At 44.8% G+C, this 16,686-nt stretch overlaps 1 protein-coding gene across 1 annotated transcript in view; it reads right to left on the bottom strand.

The window, feature by feature from the left end:
* The window catches only part of cacng3b (calcium channel, voltage-dependent, gamma subunit 3b), an 18,785-nt gene extending 2,440 nt beyond the window's left edge, over positions 1–16,345 (bottom strand). Inside the window, exons 1-3 of the mRNA XM_061090331.1 lie at positions 16,129–16,345; positions 4,369–4,452; positions 2,050–2,190 (exon numbers count right to left, since the gene is read on the bottom strand). Coding sequence (XP_060946314.1) covers positions 2,050–2,190; positions 4,369–4,452; positions 16,129–16,345 — 442 coding nt within the window. The remainder of the gene's footprint in view (positions 1–2,049; positions 2,191–4,368; positions 4,453–16,128) is intronic.
* Positions 16,346–16,686: the final 341 nt, after the last annotated feature.

Here is a 16,686-nt window from a genome sequence, read left to right on the forward strand (position 1 = left end):
CTGGAGGAACTCCCTCTCCGAGTTGAGCAGCCCGCCCATGCCGCCGCCCGGCTTGGTGCCGGCGTTGCCCGCCTCGCGCGGGTTCAGCGTGTACATGGGCATCTCGGAGGCGGCGGGCCCCGTGTAGCCCCCCTTCCCCAGGGGGGAGGTGTCGCGGCTGGGGGCCTCGGACGAACGCACGCTGGAGCGGCGCCGGAAGCGGTAGCGGTAGGAGGGGATGCGGCTGAAGGCGGACTTCTTGATGAGCTCGGTGCGGGACTTGGCTCGCTGCTTGCGGTGCTTCTCGATGAACATGTGCACGGCCAGCACGCCCACCATCTCCGCCATGATGAAGGAGAGGGCTCCGAAGTAGAAGGACCAGCCGTAGGAGTAGGACTTCTTGCTGTCGCTCTGACCCGGGTCGCCCGAGTTGGCGGAGATGTAGACTATAATTCCAATGATGTTACTGAGGCCTGAAAGAGACGAAAGGAAAGATGAATTGTACTTATCCCTCTTTCTTATTAAATGGTTTTATTGTCTTTTATCCTTTTGTGAATTTATCCAATTAAATCCACCCATCCAGCTGGAGCTTTTACCAGCGTGCTACTGGTAAAACGCTCATCATGTTCACCATCATATTATGGCCCCTGTTACATTTGCTAATTAACACTTAAGTCATGAGCCGGGAGGTGAACATGTGACCGATGCCGTCGTCCATCGCAGGTGAGACGATACAAAGGACGACGCAGTAAAGAGTGAAACGGAGAGAACAGGTTTCGAGAAGAGAAGTGATGGAGAGACGGACAAATAGAAAAAAAGAAAAGTAAAGAGAGCGTGTCATCGGAGAGAGAGAGAGAGAGGGGGGGGAGAGAGGGGGAGTGCAGCTCGATGGAAACACTGCAGAGAGTCATTGCACACAGCTGGGCTCTCTTATTCCATATCATTAGTCCACAGTACAGTGTTCATGCAGTGTGGTGGAACGCACAGAATGGGGACAATTAGCCAGCTGTAATTAACCAGAATCAGCCCCACACTATTGTGGTAAATAATTACCAATTTGGCTTCATAAATTTACGACAAATCCTAATGGGACCCTACACATCCCACTGAACAGCAATTATAGCCCTTTGTGTGTCAGGGGCTAGAGCATAAGTGTGTGTGTGTGTGTGTGTGTGTGTGTTTACGAGAGACTGTAAGTGTCAGCATCCATGTGACGGATTATGTGTGCGACTCTGTGTTATGTGTGTGTTTGCTGTCTCACACCGTCACAGTGCATCACGGCGGCTTGGTGGTATTCTTGGTGATTGATTAATCAGCTGCAGTGTTCAACGCTCTGTGTGTTTGAGATGCCTGACGGGCTCCTTCCACAAATATTTGAGTGTTGCATGTCCTCTGCTTCAAGTGGCTGCACGGTCTCACAGGTACACACAATCACACACTCACACTCTGAGAGACACACACTCTCAGAGACACACAACAAAGCCTCCTCCTCGTTGTCTCGGATACAGTGACCATCATTGTATCTCAATGCTGGCTCTAGGATTTGTCATGGTGATGCAGTAGAGTCCATGTAAAACTTCTGCATCTAACTCTTTTCTTTCTGAGCGTCCAGGTTGTGTGTATCTCTCCTCTCTCTCTCTCTCTCTTCCTCTCTCCCTCTCTCGACTGTTGGTGCCATCATTCCAGATGTAATGGATCCTCCAGGATTCCCAGTTCTCCCTTATCTCTCTCTTCTGTGTGTGTTGTTTTCCTCTCCCAGTAAACAAGGATGTCCTTGAGTTCGCCTTTTGTATGTTAGTGTAGTTTTTTCCCAAAAATACTTTTACTCCTTAATTTATTATTAATTTTCTATTACATTATAATTATCAGCTCTTTTTGTTGTGGGAATATCCGTGGTTTCAGTGTTTATGGTTTTAAAAAGGCTTTAGTAAAGAAACATGCCTTTGTGCCTGGACCTACTTCTTGTTAATATAACGGTGCACTGATGATCGACTGCACTTCCCAGCTATACAACAAGTACAGAGACACACATTCACACAAACACACACACGTGCGTGTGGAGACACTAACCTGCGGAGACGAAGAAGATTCCTGCACTGAGGATGACGTTGTGTCGGCTCCGGTAAAACTCACTGGCGGCCACGCAGAGCCCCCCCAGGAACAGCAGACCCACACTCATGATGGGGAAGATACTGGAGGCACGCACAGCACCTGCACACACACACACAAACCAAAACACAACATTAAAACATGGTGCATTTCAGGCTCCACAGAATGAAACTGATGATTCACGTTGGAGCTAAAGAAAAGAAGATTTATGACATTGTGAGAATCCAGTGTGGAGGGTTTGATACAACAAGCACATATACAGCATATCAAAATATATGTCTGTTGTTATTGTTTGTATGATCGTAGTCTCCAGAAGTGTATTAGAAAAAGAGAGCACCCTAGTGATTTCAAGGTGGAAGATGAGAACTGAGAATCTAAACAGAGAATCACAGGAAAGGAACAATTATCTCTCCGTTTTGCATGCACTCTTTATTCGTATTAATTTATTTTAAACCATGTTTTGCAATAATATCTTTATTAAATGACCCTAAAATGAATTAAAGTTCTACTTTCTGCCATGTAACAATATTTTATCTACAATTAAGGTGCTGCCTGTGATGAATAGCATCATTAAAAGCCTTGCTATATTATAATTCAAGTTAAAAAATTAGATTGAGCGCAAGTATCAGCGGGACCTCGGTACCGTGGCTCCTTCCCCCGATCGCTACATCACAGTTTGAAAAATGGCAGCGTTTGTGTCCAGGATAATTTGGTTTCATTTCCTGATAGTGGGAGGAAGTGGATGTGTGTCGTCCATGTTTGTTTACTATTTATTTAGTATTCAGGGTCACAATGTAAATGTGGTTGAGAGATTATGTATAAAAGTGTCAGAATTCCTACAATCCCAATGTGAGTTTTCTTAAACTCTCTTAAAAGATAAAAGTCTCTACTTTAGTGTCAAAGTAAATGTTCCATTTTAAATCCGCTGTGCTGCAGAAACAACGAAAAATGTGTCCCTTACTGTACAAAACACACACACACACACACACACACACATGCACACACATGCACACTTGAGACATGCACAAACACACGAGCCAGCGTGCTGCCACACGCTTGACTGAGTCTGAATCCAGAACATGTTAAAGCATTCAGAGGACTTGAGAGAAAGAGAGAGAGAGAGAGGGAGTGAGAGAGAGAGAGAGAGAGAGGGAGAGAGGATGACTGGATGAAGGGTGGGGTGGGGGGTGGGAGAAGGAGAGATGGATGTAGAGCAAGACGATGGACAAAAACCAAGACAGATGGAGAGTCGCACTGACACATATGTGAGGCAAAATAGGAAGTCTGAGAGCAAGGCTGCAGTGGGAGTGAGATCTCTGCCAGGACCCATGTGTGAGCACCATGTGACAGCATATTGACGGATATTTGCAAACAGCTTGTCGTGCAGAACAAAGATGTGCGTTTCTCTCTATTTACATATGTTTATATATTTTTAGAACTTGCGGTACTCAGGCATATATCAGCGTTTTCCAGTATTTAACGAGCCACTAATTGTAAATGTAATTTCTCAATGCGTTTGTTTCTCTTATTACATTCCATAGCATATCCTGTGTGACTGACAGCTGCTGTGACCAATGGCGTTGTGCGGTTGAGTGTACAGACCCCACCCCATTGGCCCACACCCCTGGGCTGTATGAAATGCCGGTCACTAGGTTCCCGCTTCCCATTGGCTGGCCGGCTCTGAGGCCTGCGATCTAATTGGCCGCCTCTGGGGATGTTGTTCTGTGTTCAGTGGAGCAATGAGAAATAGGCACAGGCTAAATCTGTTTTCTCTTTCTTTCTTGTTGCCGTTTTCTCATTCTGTCCATCTTTTCTCCATGTTTACCGAGGGAGGAGAAACAGAGAGAGCCTCCCTCCGCTCTCTCCATCTTTGAGGCCGCATAATTTTTTACTTCTGTCCTATTACTCTTTTGATGTATCTAGAAATAACAAGGCGCTTCCTCTTTTATATTTTGTCATTTTCTTATCAAGGCAATGTCTTTTTTTTCTTGTTCTTCTTATGTTTTTGTAGATAAAACTCCAGCATCTGTTTATATCTCTTGTTCTCCCCATTTTACCCTCTGTCCATCCGTCTTGCTTGTGTCTGCAGGTGAAAGCTGAACAATACACACAGGGTCTCTGACATCCATCTATTCACTCTCCATCTTATCTCATCTGCAATGATTTACTCTGCTGTGTGTACATGACTCAAACCAGCAATAGTCCACTCACACAATGGATATCCACACGTGTCCATGCATTGTGTGTGTGTGTGTGTGTGTGTGTTCATATCAGACTTACGGAGGAGGTATTCAGCAGCATCTGCTTCATAGTCAGCATCTTCTGGGAAGTGATCAATCTTCTTACACACTCCTCTGAATGTTCCTGCAGCGGAGAAACACAAATCCGTTCAGTTCAGATCTTTAATGTCACACGAGAGGAAAATCTGAGTGAGTGAAATTCTATTTCTGCTAATTAAAAACAATGGATTTACAGCAGTCATTGAAATTTGGAATATTATTAACCACACAGACAAATCCTCAGTGGAAGTCAACATCGATCTGCATTAACTCGTTCAATCCATCATCCTGGTTTTAGGTATTTTGTCCTCTAACAGTCCAGCTGAAGGTCAGATTTCTGCACATGATTTCTCATTGTCAGTGAATCAAAACAAGCAATTAATAAATAAATTATATTCAAATTGTGAACATTGTCTCTTGTCATGAAATCAGCAGCCACTGGCTGTGTCAGGTAAGATCAACTACAGTCACCACTAATGTCTTCAAATGAAATAATGAGTCAGTTGTGTTTTAATTAAACGACTAATCAGATGAATTGTGTGTTTGATTTAAGGATTTTGTCAACAATGACTCTTCAGTGAACATTTACATCCCGTACACAGACATGAAATTACATCGAAAGCAGATATAACTAGATAGATAGATAGATAGATAGATAGATAGATAGATAGATAGATAGATAGATAGATAGATAGATAGATAGATAGATAGATAGATAGATAGATAGATAGATAGATAGATAGATAGATAGATAGATAGATAGATAGATAGATAGATAGATAGATAGATAGATAGATAGATAGATAGATAGATAGATAGATAGATAGATAGATAGATAGATAGATAGATAGATAGATGGCTAAAGATAGAGAGATAGAGATGGATAGAGATAGAGGGATAGAGAGACTGAGAGAAAGAGAGATAAAGATAGAGGGAGAGATAGACAGATGACAGATGATGCAGGGCTGTAGCCTTCAGGCTTTGTGTGGGAAACACTAATGAAAAGCCTTATCACACCCAGCACACACACACACAACTTTGAATACAAAAACACACACAGCTTCTAAAATGCGACATCAAGTGTACACTAACACACACGCGCGAATCAAGCTCATTAAATTGATACATGAACACGATCAATCATGGATGTAAGTAAAAGCCTTCAGCCACCTTTATCTAGTGTTTATATATGTGTGTCAGTAGAGGTGGAGGTGTGTGTGGGTGTGTGTGGGTGTGTGTGTGTGTGTGTGTGTGTGTGTGTGTGTGTGTGTGTGTGTGTGTGTGTGTGTGTGTGTGTGTGTGTGTGTAGTATTGACTAGGATGCAGTCTCCTACGAGCGTGTGTCAGGCAGAGTGACTCATTCTCCTCAAACACACATGACCATCCTGTAAGTGTGTGTGTGTGTGTGTGTGTGTGTGTGTGTGTGTGTGTGTGTGTGTGTGTGTGTGTGTGTAGCTTCATTCCCACCCATCATTCAGACCCATTCGCACATGGTCAACACCACAGGGGATATGAGAGAGAGGAGGGTGGGGGTTGGGGGGTGAAAGGAAGATGAAGGCGGATGGAGAAAGAGGAAGTGCTGGTTGAAAGTGGTGCGGTGGTAAAATGGCGCGGGGGGAATTGGAGAGAAACGAAGGATCGAGGCTGCTGATGAACAAATGAACGACTCAACCTAATTGCTTATTTGCATATGAAGAAGTTCTTTCCAGGAGCCACATTCAGGAAATGTCGATTCATGCAGCTCGTTGCAGTCGTGGCCGTAACTTTGAGACTGAAAAGTACAGTCTTTGATATCTGGAATTTGACAAAGTTATATTCTGTAAAAATTGGGTAAAAAGTTTTGTGTTAATTAAAGTCTCAAGGAAAAAGCTGTAATTCGACAAATACACAAAAGTACAGCGCAGGGATAATCTTCGCACAACCGTTCACAGCTGAAAATCCACATCTACAGGAAAATTAAATATAAATATGACTATATACATAAACTTTGTCTTTTCCAATTACAAAAGGCTAAAATTCTCTGGTTCTGTTTAATGTTAATACTTTCTGATTGGTTGCGTCAATAGAGAGTCTTAAATAAACTGATAATATCACAGATTTAAGACAAATTCAATAACATGCCTGCAATATTCTGTATTTGGTTATTGACAATAAGCCCCATTTAAGGGCCTAAATCAACTAGGCCCAATAGTTCCCTTAAATTCAATCAGGCAAATTTCACACACTCGTAGGTATTGTTTCCCTAATTATGCCTGATAAAAATTATATTTTCAGATGAGGATCTAAACACATTAGTTGTGTATACGTGTGTAATTATTGCCGGACTGAGTGATCAGAACAGTCGACTTTATCTACACTGACACAACTTTTCATAGAGGTCAAGTTGTTGTTGGTTTCCGTCTCTTTCTGGGAGTTGTTGACAATGAGGAAAGTGCAGGACGCTGTTTTGCTTTATCTGATCACGTGGCCTTGTGTAATTGGGTGATAGAAGCCGTGAGGAGTCACAGAAGGTAACGCAGACCTTAGCTGCCCCTGCCAGACACATCAAGGTGTAAAGCATCATCAGTCAGAGCTCTGCCTCCTGTTTGTCAGCCAGGGAATTCATTATAGCTCCTGCCTTTTAAACGGACGGATTTGTATTGAACCGTTCTGATTTATGGAGCAACAAACGGCCTCACACAATGACACGGAGAATAGGAACAGAGAGATATACGGCTGCTTTTATTTCACTCTCGGTGGCCTACATCACGGCCGAATAAACACGGTGTAAAGTGGACACACACAAAAACACACAGACACACTAATAATAACACACACTGAGTGTCTCTGGTGATGACACACTTCAATAAAGATTAGCTTAACACACACACACACATGCACGGAAAGGACAACAGCTATGTTATCGCTATATATTAATTCCAATTCACAACAAGCATCCGCTCTTCACTGTTTTCCACCTCCAGCATCTTAACAACCTACTTCCTCTTTACAATGTCAGCCCACGTCACATGTGTCTGAACTGACCAATCAGAGGCTGGAAGGACTTGGACTCAGATACAGGTGAGTGAGGCAGATTCAGTAAATCATTTGAACTGTTGTAAAGATTCTGGAGTAAATAATCAAACGTATAAAATATATCTCTGTGAATATAAATCTGTAAATACTTAATGTAAGCTGTGGATGGTTTTAAACTTAAACTACAGGAATAAAAGGCAGTTTTACAGCAAGAGAACTCACGTAAAAGGGTTTTCATGGATTAATGAATATTGCTAGTGTTTAAAATAATGTGTTCTTCCTAATAAGGTCAACCGTCGGACTCCTGGTGTCCATGTAAACAGAGTCACTCTTCTGTCAGTTAGAGATAAATCCTCACAGTCTCGATATGATCTCATCTGGCCAGAAAAATAATTGGACTTCCTGTTCAGTGGGCTTGAACGGTCTGGAGTCGAACATACACTGAAAGTAATGTGCAATATTTTCCACACATTGTTCCACCCGCAGTGAGGAACTAGAAGAAACTGCCCATTCCTTCCATTACAAATTCCCTCGAACACACACTGACACGCTGCGCATTTGTAATCACGACCGACTGTGTCACTGTTGTTTTGTTCCTCTGAGGTCACGTACCACTGGTTTTCGGGCCATTTGTGTGTATGTACGAGCCTGTGTAGGTGTATGAGTGTGTGTTAAGGACATACCTTCCTTTTTTTGGTCTAATTAACTACAAAACACATGAACACACACGCACAACACAAACACACACACAGCAAGCGCAGTGGGAACATCTATCAAGAGACATTTGCCTAACAAAGGTCAGGGTGGCCCGAGGGGAGCTGCAACCACAGCCGCAGAAAGGCATTATGGGTCGTGGCCAGTGGGGATGGGAGTCCAGTGTGTGCATGTGTGTGTGTGCATGTGTGTGTCTGTATGTTTTATCTCATGTGGCACAGGGCTTAGTTTCTCCTACTGGGCCCAGTGTGCTGCTTCTGTCACTTACATTCAGACACATGCACACACATGAACATGGCTGCCCCCCCCTCGTGTACGATTAGAAAGCACGGAGCTGTGACCTCAGAGCATTAATGGAAGAATAAACTAAATGATAATAATAAATAAAAAATAATAATGTGAACATATAGGCCTCATTAACTGTTATATTACCTTAAACCATTTATTATCGCCGTCATGGAGGTTATGTTTCACCCCGTCTTTTTGTTTGTTCATCTGCATGTACACCGTCATATCAACACTGACAACTCATCTGAATTCAACCAAATCAACTGGGTCACTTTGGTTCAGCTGGTAAAAAGTAGAAGTGGTGTAGTACGAATACAAAACAGTGAAAAATACTCAACGAGAAAACACAGAGCCTGAATCAAGGTTAAAAAGTAGACAAACACGAAAAACAGTTTGTCTACATGCCCCCATGATAGTGACGCTGCTTGTCCTTGAAACACACACACACACAGACACACAAACACCGGAATACTCCAAATGACACGACAAAAACACTGAATGCCAAGACTCTGTATGTTTACCTACACATGTTGTGGTTTTTCTTCATTTGCTTATATGAAACCATAAAACATTTTTGGGACCATCTCAATATCAGTGAAACCTTGTTCTAAGACAAGCTGCTGATCAGATGGCGTGAGGTTCCAAACGCTGCATGTGAGCTGCCTTGTCTCCACACGGCCACATGCACACACGGCCACATGCGCTCCGGACATATAGGGTTTCGTCAACTAGAAAACAGAAGAGGAAGGAGTGAGCGAGGGAGAACAGGGAGGAAGTTGAAAAGCAGAGCAAATTGGACTGCTTGTTTCCTCAGAGCGGCTCTGACAGCTCAGTGTGGGTGACTGTGCCTCTTCCTCTCGCTCGCTCACTCGCTACCTCGCTCTCTCTCTCTTATTACCTCGTTCCAGGCGAAGGGAAAGAGAGAGAGAGAGAGAAAGAGAAAGAGAAAGGGAAGGAGAAGGAGAGAGAGAGGCTAGTTTCCACGGTGATGGCTGATGAAAGAGAACGAGACAGGTTCTGCTTGGTTGCACACCTGTCCTCTTTCTCTCTCTTCTTCTCCTTAGTTCTCTGTCTGTTCTTCCTTAAATCCGCCCATGTTTCTCCTCTCTCTCTTTCGCTCTCTCTCTCTCTTTCCCCAAAACATCTGTCTGTTCCTGTTTCAAGTCTCCTCATCAAGCCTCCTTTACCCTACCTCCTTTGCTCTCCCCTCGTTCTGAAACATCCATTCATCCCTTTTCACTTTGCCTCATCCTCTCTTGTGTCTTCTCTCTTTCATGCACGCCTGCTTCCAGCATCCGACTACATCGCACGGCCAAAAGTATGTGGACACATGACGATTACACTGAGAACAAAAACATTGGGACATTAATACGTTGCCATGGCAGCCTCCACTCTTCTGGAACGATGTCACACACTGTTGTGGAATCTGTTCTTCACTCGTCTCTAATTCTGCATCAGAACGTCTGTGAGGTCAAACCAAATTAAAGAAAAACTATAAAAGATATAAAGATTCAACACTTCAAATGATATTTAAGGTATGATCCTCTCCCCCTCTTTTCTCCGTCTCTCTCTCTCTCTCTTCCCGCTCTACCTTTCCCTCAGTGCCGCCCTGTCAGCTGATTGTTTCTCTCCCAGACTCGGTCAAACACCCAACATCTTTAATTAATACCCATCTCCCTGTGCAGTGACCTCATTTTTCATTCCGTCCTTCCTCTTCTTCCCCCGAGCTCCTGCTTTCTTCGCTCTCTCTCCTTCCTCCGGCAGCCACCTGGGGATCACTTTGTCCCCGTCCGTGCCTAAAACCCTCTCCTCTCTATTACCAGGTGATCATTTAGATCCCCGCCGAGGCCACTGGCTCCCCCGAGATTCAGCTGCGACCGAGGACATGCACGGCTCATCCATCACTTTCCACCCAGCGCCGCTCGCCACTGTTTCATTCATGCAGGTTCTGGTCTCTCCTCATTCATGCTCTGCCTCCATCCTCCAGCTTCCCGCCCCCCCGTGCTTCTCTTCTCATTTCCTGGATTTCTCGTGCCCATTTATCACAGGGGGGGAACTTAACCTCCCAGTACACCTGCGGAGACGCAAACACTCGCTGCAGGCAACAAATTCCAACCTGACCACATGCACATACACACAAACACACACACACACACACACACACACACACACACACACACACACACACACACACACACACACACACACACACACACACACACTCACACACACACAGTCACACAAATACTATAATACACTAAAGCTCCTTCACTTGACAAGGAGCTTATTTACAAATGTTATTAACATGTCATTTGGATCCCACAGGCTCTCCGGGACATGACCAGGACTTAATTTCCTCTACCTGGATTTAGCAAAGACTGTTTTTGAAGGGAGCACAGAACATTTTATTTTCTGCAGATTAATATCTGGTATCTCTGTTCCAGTCTTGTCTTTTTGGAGAGATGAATTTCTTCACTCACGCTTTCAATGATATATGTATGAAGTTGCTTTGAATTATTGTAAAAATAAAGATGTAATTTCTGTAAGTGTTGAAGCTTTGAGGGTTATTCTCATTCATAATTCCGTGTGCGTCCTGTTGACACCATGCTGGTCCTGCTCATGTTAATTCTCTGCAGTTTCAGGTATGTGGATTTAGCCGTGGTTCACATTTGCCTAGAATAACAATGTGCTTGTGTTCATTATTTATTCATAATTACGAGGAATCTCTTTGAATTTTGATCCAGCTTCTGAATCTGAACCTCCTAAACTCTGGATACCTGTTCATCTCTCCTCAACCCGTCCAATCAGAAGCCTTCGTGCTACCATCTTGCTCCATTCCCTCAAAAACACCTTGTTCATAAAGCTGCTTCCTTCTTTTTCCTGCTGGGGTCCAAGATCTAAAGTCTAAGCCTCTGTTCACAATAAGGTTCATTCTGATCTCTTTCTCTAAACGTCTTTCCTGACTGAAATACGAGCTGCCAAATAAAACAGGAGAGATCCCACCAGTTCCACGTTGAGACCACGTGTAAAATAATAGCATTTATGTATGATTTTACAAAATTTAAGGCCACTTCCACTGAAATAGATGCAAAAATCATCTCCACCGGATGATTCTCAAGGCTTCCTCCCTTCAGTTAAGCAAACTGTGCCACAGGAAACCGTTGTGCACGCTATATGTGCAGCGCAGTACGTATGCATGACTGCTCCATACATTTACTGCAAGAACACCGCATACACGATGTACCTCCACCCCCCACCTCTCTCGTTCCATCTCCCCCCCCCCTCCCTCCACTCGCTCTCTGATGTCGGGCAGAGGACAAGCCACATGTACGCCAGTCAGAAACATCCATTTGCTGTCAGTTTATGAGGCGTTTATGAATTATAAAACTGTGACAACCGGGGACGCAGGAACGAGTGAAGTGGGGATAAGATGGGCAGAATGAGAGGAGGCATAAATGGTAACGTATTCCCTTTGGTTGCACTATTGTGTGTCCGTGTGTGTGTGTGTGTGTGTGTGTGTGTGCGCATGAGGGGGGATTTGTGCATCTGCATGTTTTTTTGTGTCTGTTGCATGTGAGCCTGTGTGTGTGTGTGTGTGTGTGTGTAACTGTGCGTGTTCATGTGTGTGCATGCACTGACTTTGTGCTGACATTGTGTTTATCTGTGTGTACTGCTCCCACGGCTGTTCTTATGTGGCAGCTCGGGAATATCCAAGAACTTATCAATTTATTCATTCAATTACAAGTGTGCACGTGTGTTTGTGTGCCTGTGTGTGTGTGTGTGCATGTATGTGTTTCGTTGTGTATGTAAATGAGAGTGTGTTTTCAATACAGCCTTATACCTGCGCCATCTGGCCCTGTAATAGCCTGCTATGCCCTCCAGAATCAGATGATTGTGTCTGGCTGCAACAGACACAAACACACACACGTGCAGAAACAACACACTCCAACTTCAGGCAACGTTTTTTAATGGTAATTGAAAAGTTTTCTTGCCCCAAAATTAAATTATGTAAATGATATATCATGCAAACTGCACTTCCTGTGAAGTTTGACCCCTGCGCACCCTCAGCCCTCAGGAAAGAATAAGACATGTTTGGAACTGAGCCTGTTTGCTGGTGTAGAGGGAGCTAGAGATTCAGGGGGGAGTGGTTTGAGTTTTATCTTGGTGTGTGCAGCAGCAGCAGCATGTTTGGCCTTTGTGTTGTTAACATGCAAACCAGGAACAGGCCTAAAAATAACACCTACAAGACTCTGCAGAGCAACAGGTGCTGCGTGGTCACTGGGTCCAGCTGCTGGGGTCAGTGAACAGTTTCTTGTGTTTTTAGCGTGTTGAGCTACAGCTGGCTTTAGGAATGCAGTGGCTGCTGGTATAGACATAAGTTTATGGCAAAAAGGTCAAATGTTTGGATACCAGTTGGGCTGGGGTCTTTCTATGCTGCATTTACCTGTTCTCCCTGTGTTTGTTTGGGTTTCTCCAGGTAATCCGGTTTCCTTCCACAGTACAAAGACATGCAGACTCAGGTTAGGTGAATTGGAGACTCTAAATTGCTTGTCTCCATATGTCGGCCCTGTGATACGCTGACAGCCTGTCCAGGGTGAACCCCACCTTTCCCCCAATGTCACCTGGGGTTGGCACCAGCTCCAGCCCCCCCCCCACCAACCCTCAAAAGTGGAACATATAAGGGATGGATTCATGGTTGCCAGATGATATATCCTTGTTTCTTTGCTGAGCACCACTGTGATTCTCTTGATCACGTTTCTATTCTGGTGTTAAACAGAGAAGGTGCGACTGTCTTTGAAGAATCACACACACACACACACACAAAATCACACATTTCCTTTCAAACCACAGATTTCGCACTTGTCAAATCCAACCGTGTGTTTCTGGGTTCTGCTTGCCTGAGATGGAAGACAGATGGCAGACATGTTGCAGCGAACAGATTTGGTTGTTCACAGTGTCAGCACCTGCTAATATTGGAAACACTCTTCCAAGCAATTTGCAACACGTACAGTATGAAAACAACCAATTATCAAGTTTTATAGGTTTCCCTCGGGTTTGACTCAAGGTTCGGAGACAAGTGATTTGAGCTGCTGCCGACATAATAAGCCACATTTTATCGTTGTGTTGCAGCGTCTCTGCCTCGTCGGAGCAGGAAAACAGGATCACACGTCTCCGAGCTCAAGAGGAACACACCCACCAGTCTCTTAACATCTTCATATATTCACTTGTTGTCTTTGACTTGCTTTGTATGTCGCGGTCCAATTAAAAGTGACGGCCTGTTTACCTTCATATCATCCATCTGATTTATTTTGTCTATATCTATATTTAGTCACTGCCCCTTCCTCCTACATGTTCAAACTCATGCATCCGTCTGTCCATCATCTGTACCACTAGTCCTCAGCTGACATCGGGCCAGAGGCGGGGTCTATACCCATAGACTGTATATGACTAAGTATTGGATGGCCGACATACAGAGACAACCATTCACGCTCACATTCATATCTACTGTCAATTTAAAGTCTCAGATTAATCTCACTCCAATCTGCGAGTTTTTAGACTGTGGGAGGAAGCTGAAGAAAACCCACCCAAACCCACAGAGAACACACAAACAGAAAGCTGGGATTCAAACTGGGAACCCTGGGAACTCGCTTCTAACACGCGACAAAAAGGAAACATATATCTCCAGGTGAAACAGCGGTGACGACAGGGTCGGGTGCTTTAAACATGATCCTGTGATCTCTGCAGCGGAGTGAATACGTCACTTCCTGTCTCTGCCTGCTGCACCCGGCTGATCCACCCCTCGCCGGAATGATGCAGAGGATTTGATGCTGTTGTGAACTCGTCTGTGAAGCTCCCACTGAGCTGTGCATGTGTGAAAGGAAAACTCTGGGTAAACTCCGTAGCCGATTCACCAGATTCTACCCGCAGGTCATGTCTGAAAACGTCTGAAAACATCTCTAAAGTCTCTAAGATCCACTGGAGCTATATTTAAGCTCATTTGTGCTTTTATCAGCTCACTTAAATATAACAGATTACACTTCTGACTTCACTACAGAAATTATATTGATACACTTGTGACTGGCAGCAGTTCTCATAGGTAATAACAGCATTTCTGGAGCTGACTGTCGGATATTGAGAAAAAAAAGACCAACCTTTCCCTCCAGAAACACAAAGTCAACACGTGTTCCCACAACAGAACATTCTCCATTCTCCCAACGGCCAGTGACCTTCCCTAAATCCAGTCTGTTATAGAAGTAACAAGGTAAATCGGGGTGTGTTTGCATAAATCAACAGGTCCCTCAACTGTGGCGGCCGCCAAACCGACACCTGATCCCAGCACCCCCAAGGTGACTCCGCCCCCTCCTCCCTTTGCCCAAATCTTTGTCTTTTCCTGGCTCCCAACAACACGGCTTCAAAAAGAACAAATTCCCGACAACGCTCAGTGCGAGACCCAGGTACTTGTTAGCGCTGCAGCTGCTAATAACGCTGCCAGCTGTCTGTGTTGGTGCCTGTTAGTTCTTTATTTGTACCTTCAGCTATAAATGCAGCGTGATGACAACCAAACAAGAGCAGGAAACTATCTGATTCTTTTCTGTGGCAGAGGAGAGGGATGCAAGAGTGAATTCAGGGAAAAGGACAGCTTCTTAAGAACTGAGTTACAGGGATTATGGGATGCTGTCAAACACACACTCACACAGAGGGAAACACACACACACACACACACACACACATGCACGCTCGCACACTAGGCACGCCAAAGCTCCTGTGGTGTTAGATAGACAGAAGCAGACAGTGTGTGTGTGTGTGTGTGTGTGTGTGTGTGTGTGTGTGTGTGTGTGTGTGTGTGTGTGTACAGATATCTTTGTGAGGACCATTTTCAGTCTAGAATTTACAGAATGAGGACATTTTGAGACATTTGGGCTGTTTGGGGAAAGTTCGGGTTAGGGGAAGTAATTAGAGTTTGGTATTTATAGGGTTAGGGAGGCTCAGGTGGTGTGGAGCGGCTCGCCCACTAAATAGAAGGTCAACCCCCCCATTCCGCATGCTGAAGCGTCCGCGGGCAAGAACCCTAAATTGCTTGATGTGCTGCACAGAGATGCACTGTGTGAATGTGTGTGTGGGACAAGTGAGGACATTTGGGCTGGTCCTCACTTTCTGTGGCTGCTTGGAGGTTCAGCCTTGGTTAGAATCAGTTGTAGGATATGGTCAGGATAAGAGTTATGTATTCATAGGGTAAGAGGTGGTGGTGACAGAGCATCACAGAGAGAACACGCTCCACATATTTGCTTGTGTGTGTTCTTGTGTGTGTGTGCTTGTACTATAAACTACTATATATTCACCATTCTGAGCCTATAGAACTTACGGAGTGAGGACATTTTGTTGGATGGTTAAGACTTTTAAGGGTAAGTGTTAGAATTAGGGTCAGGGTTAGGTGGTTAGTTGTGATGGTTGATGGTTAGGGGCCATTGGGAAGGCATAATGCCAAGGTCCTCACTAAGATAGAAGTACAAACGTGTGCGAGTGTGTGTGTACGTGTACGTGTGGCAGGAGCAGAGAACTACACTCACACACACATGGATAGACACTGCTGGGGAAAAGACAGACAGAGAAAATCAGACAGCCACACACACTCACACACACACATCAGATGCAGTTAGACAGCTGTGTGTGTGTGAGAGACAGACAGACAGACACACAGACAGACAGAGGGACAGAGAGCCGGGCGGTCAGACACATCACGTACCTTCCAGACAGCAGGTTCGCCACAGGCCGGAGTGCGTCATCACCTCCTCGTTCTTGCGGCTGGTGTCGTTGTCTCCGCTGTTCTTGTTGCGACAGACCCCGCGGGAGTACAGCCAGTAGTCCGTGCCCACCGCGATGGTCATGAGGCTGAAGGCGGCGAACGCGCCCACCGTCGTGACGAGCATCTGCACGCCGCGGTCACACATCAGCATCTTCATATAGGCGGCTCCGGTTCCTCTCTATGTGTCTTTTATTTATTTCTTTCTTCTTCTTTTCCTTTCCTATCCTTCGCTGCTTATAGATTCTGCCTTTTTTAATTTCCTTTTATATCCCGCGAGACTTGGGAGAGAGTCTGGGTGGTGGGGGTGAGGGTGAGGGGGGGGGATGTGAGGTGTTCAACAGACAGGCACTCGGAGATGGATCTATAAATATAAATATATATATATAAAATAGAAAAAAATGGGTAAACGGAGGGGGGAGGGTGGTGGTGGGGTGGGGGTTGGGGGGGGGGTTTAAGATGGAATACTTGGCTGCCTCGTCCGTGGAGTGGACGGGAGGC

This window comes from Limanda limanda, chromosome 17 (assembly GCF_963576545.1).
Source record: "Limanda limanda chromosome 17, fLimLim1.1, whole genome shotgun sequence".
Lineage (NCBI taxonomy): Eukaryota > Metazoa > Chordata > Actinopteri > Pleuronectiformes > Pleuronectidae > Limanda > Limanda limanda.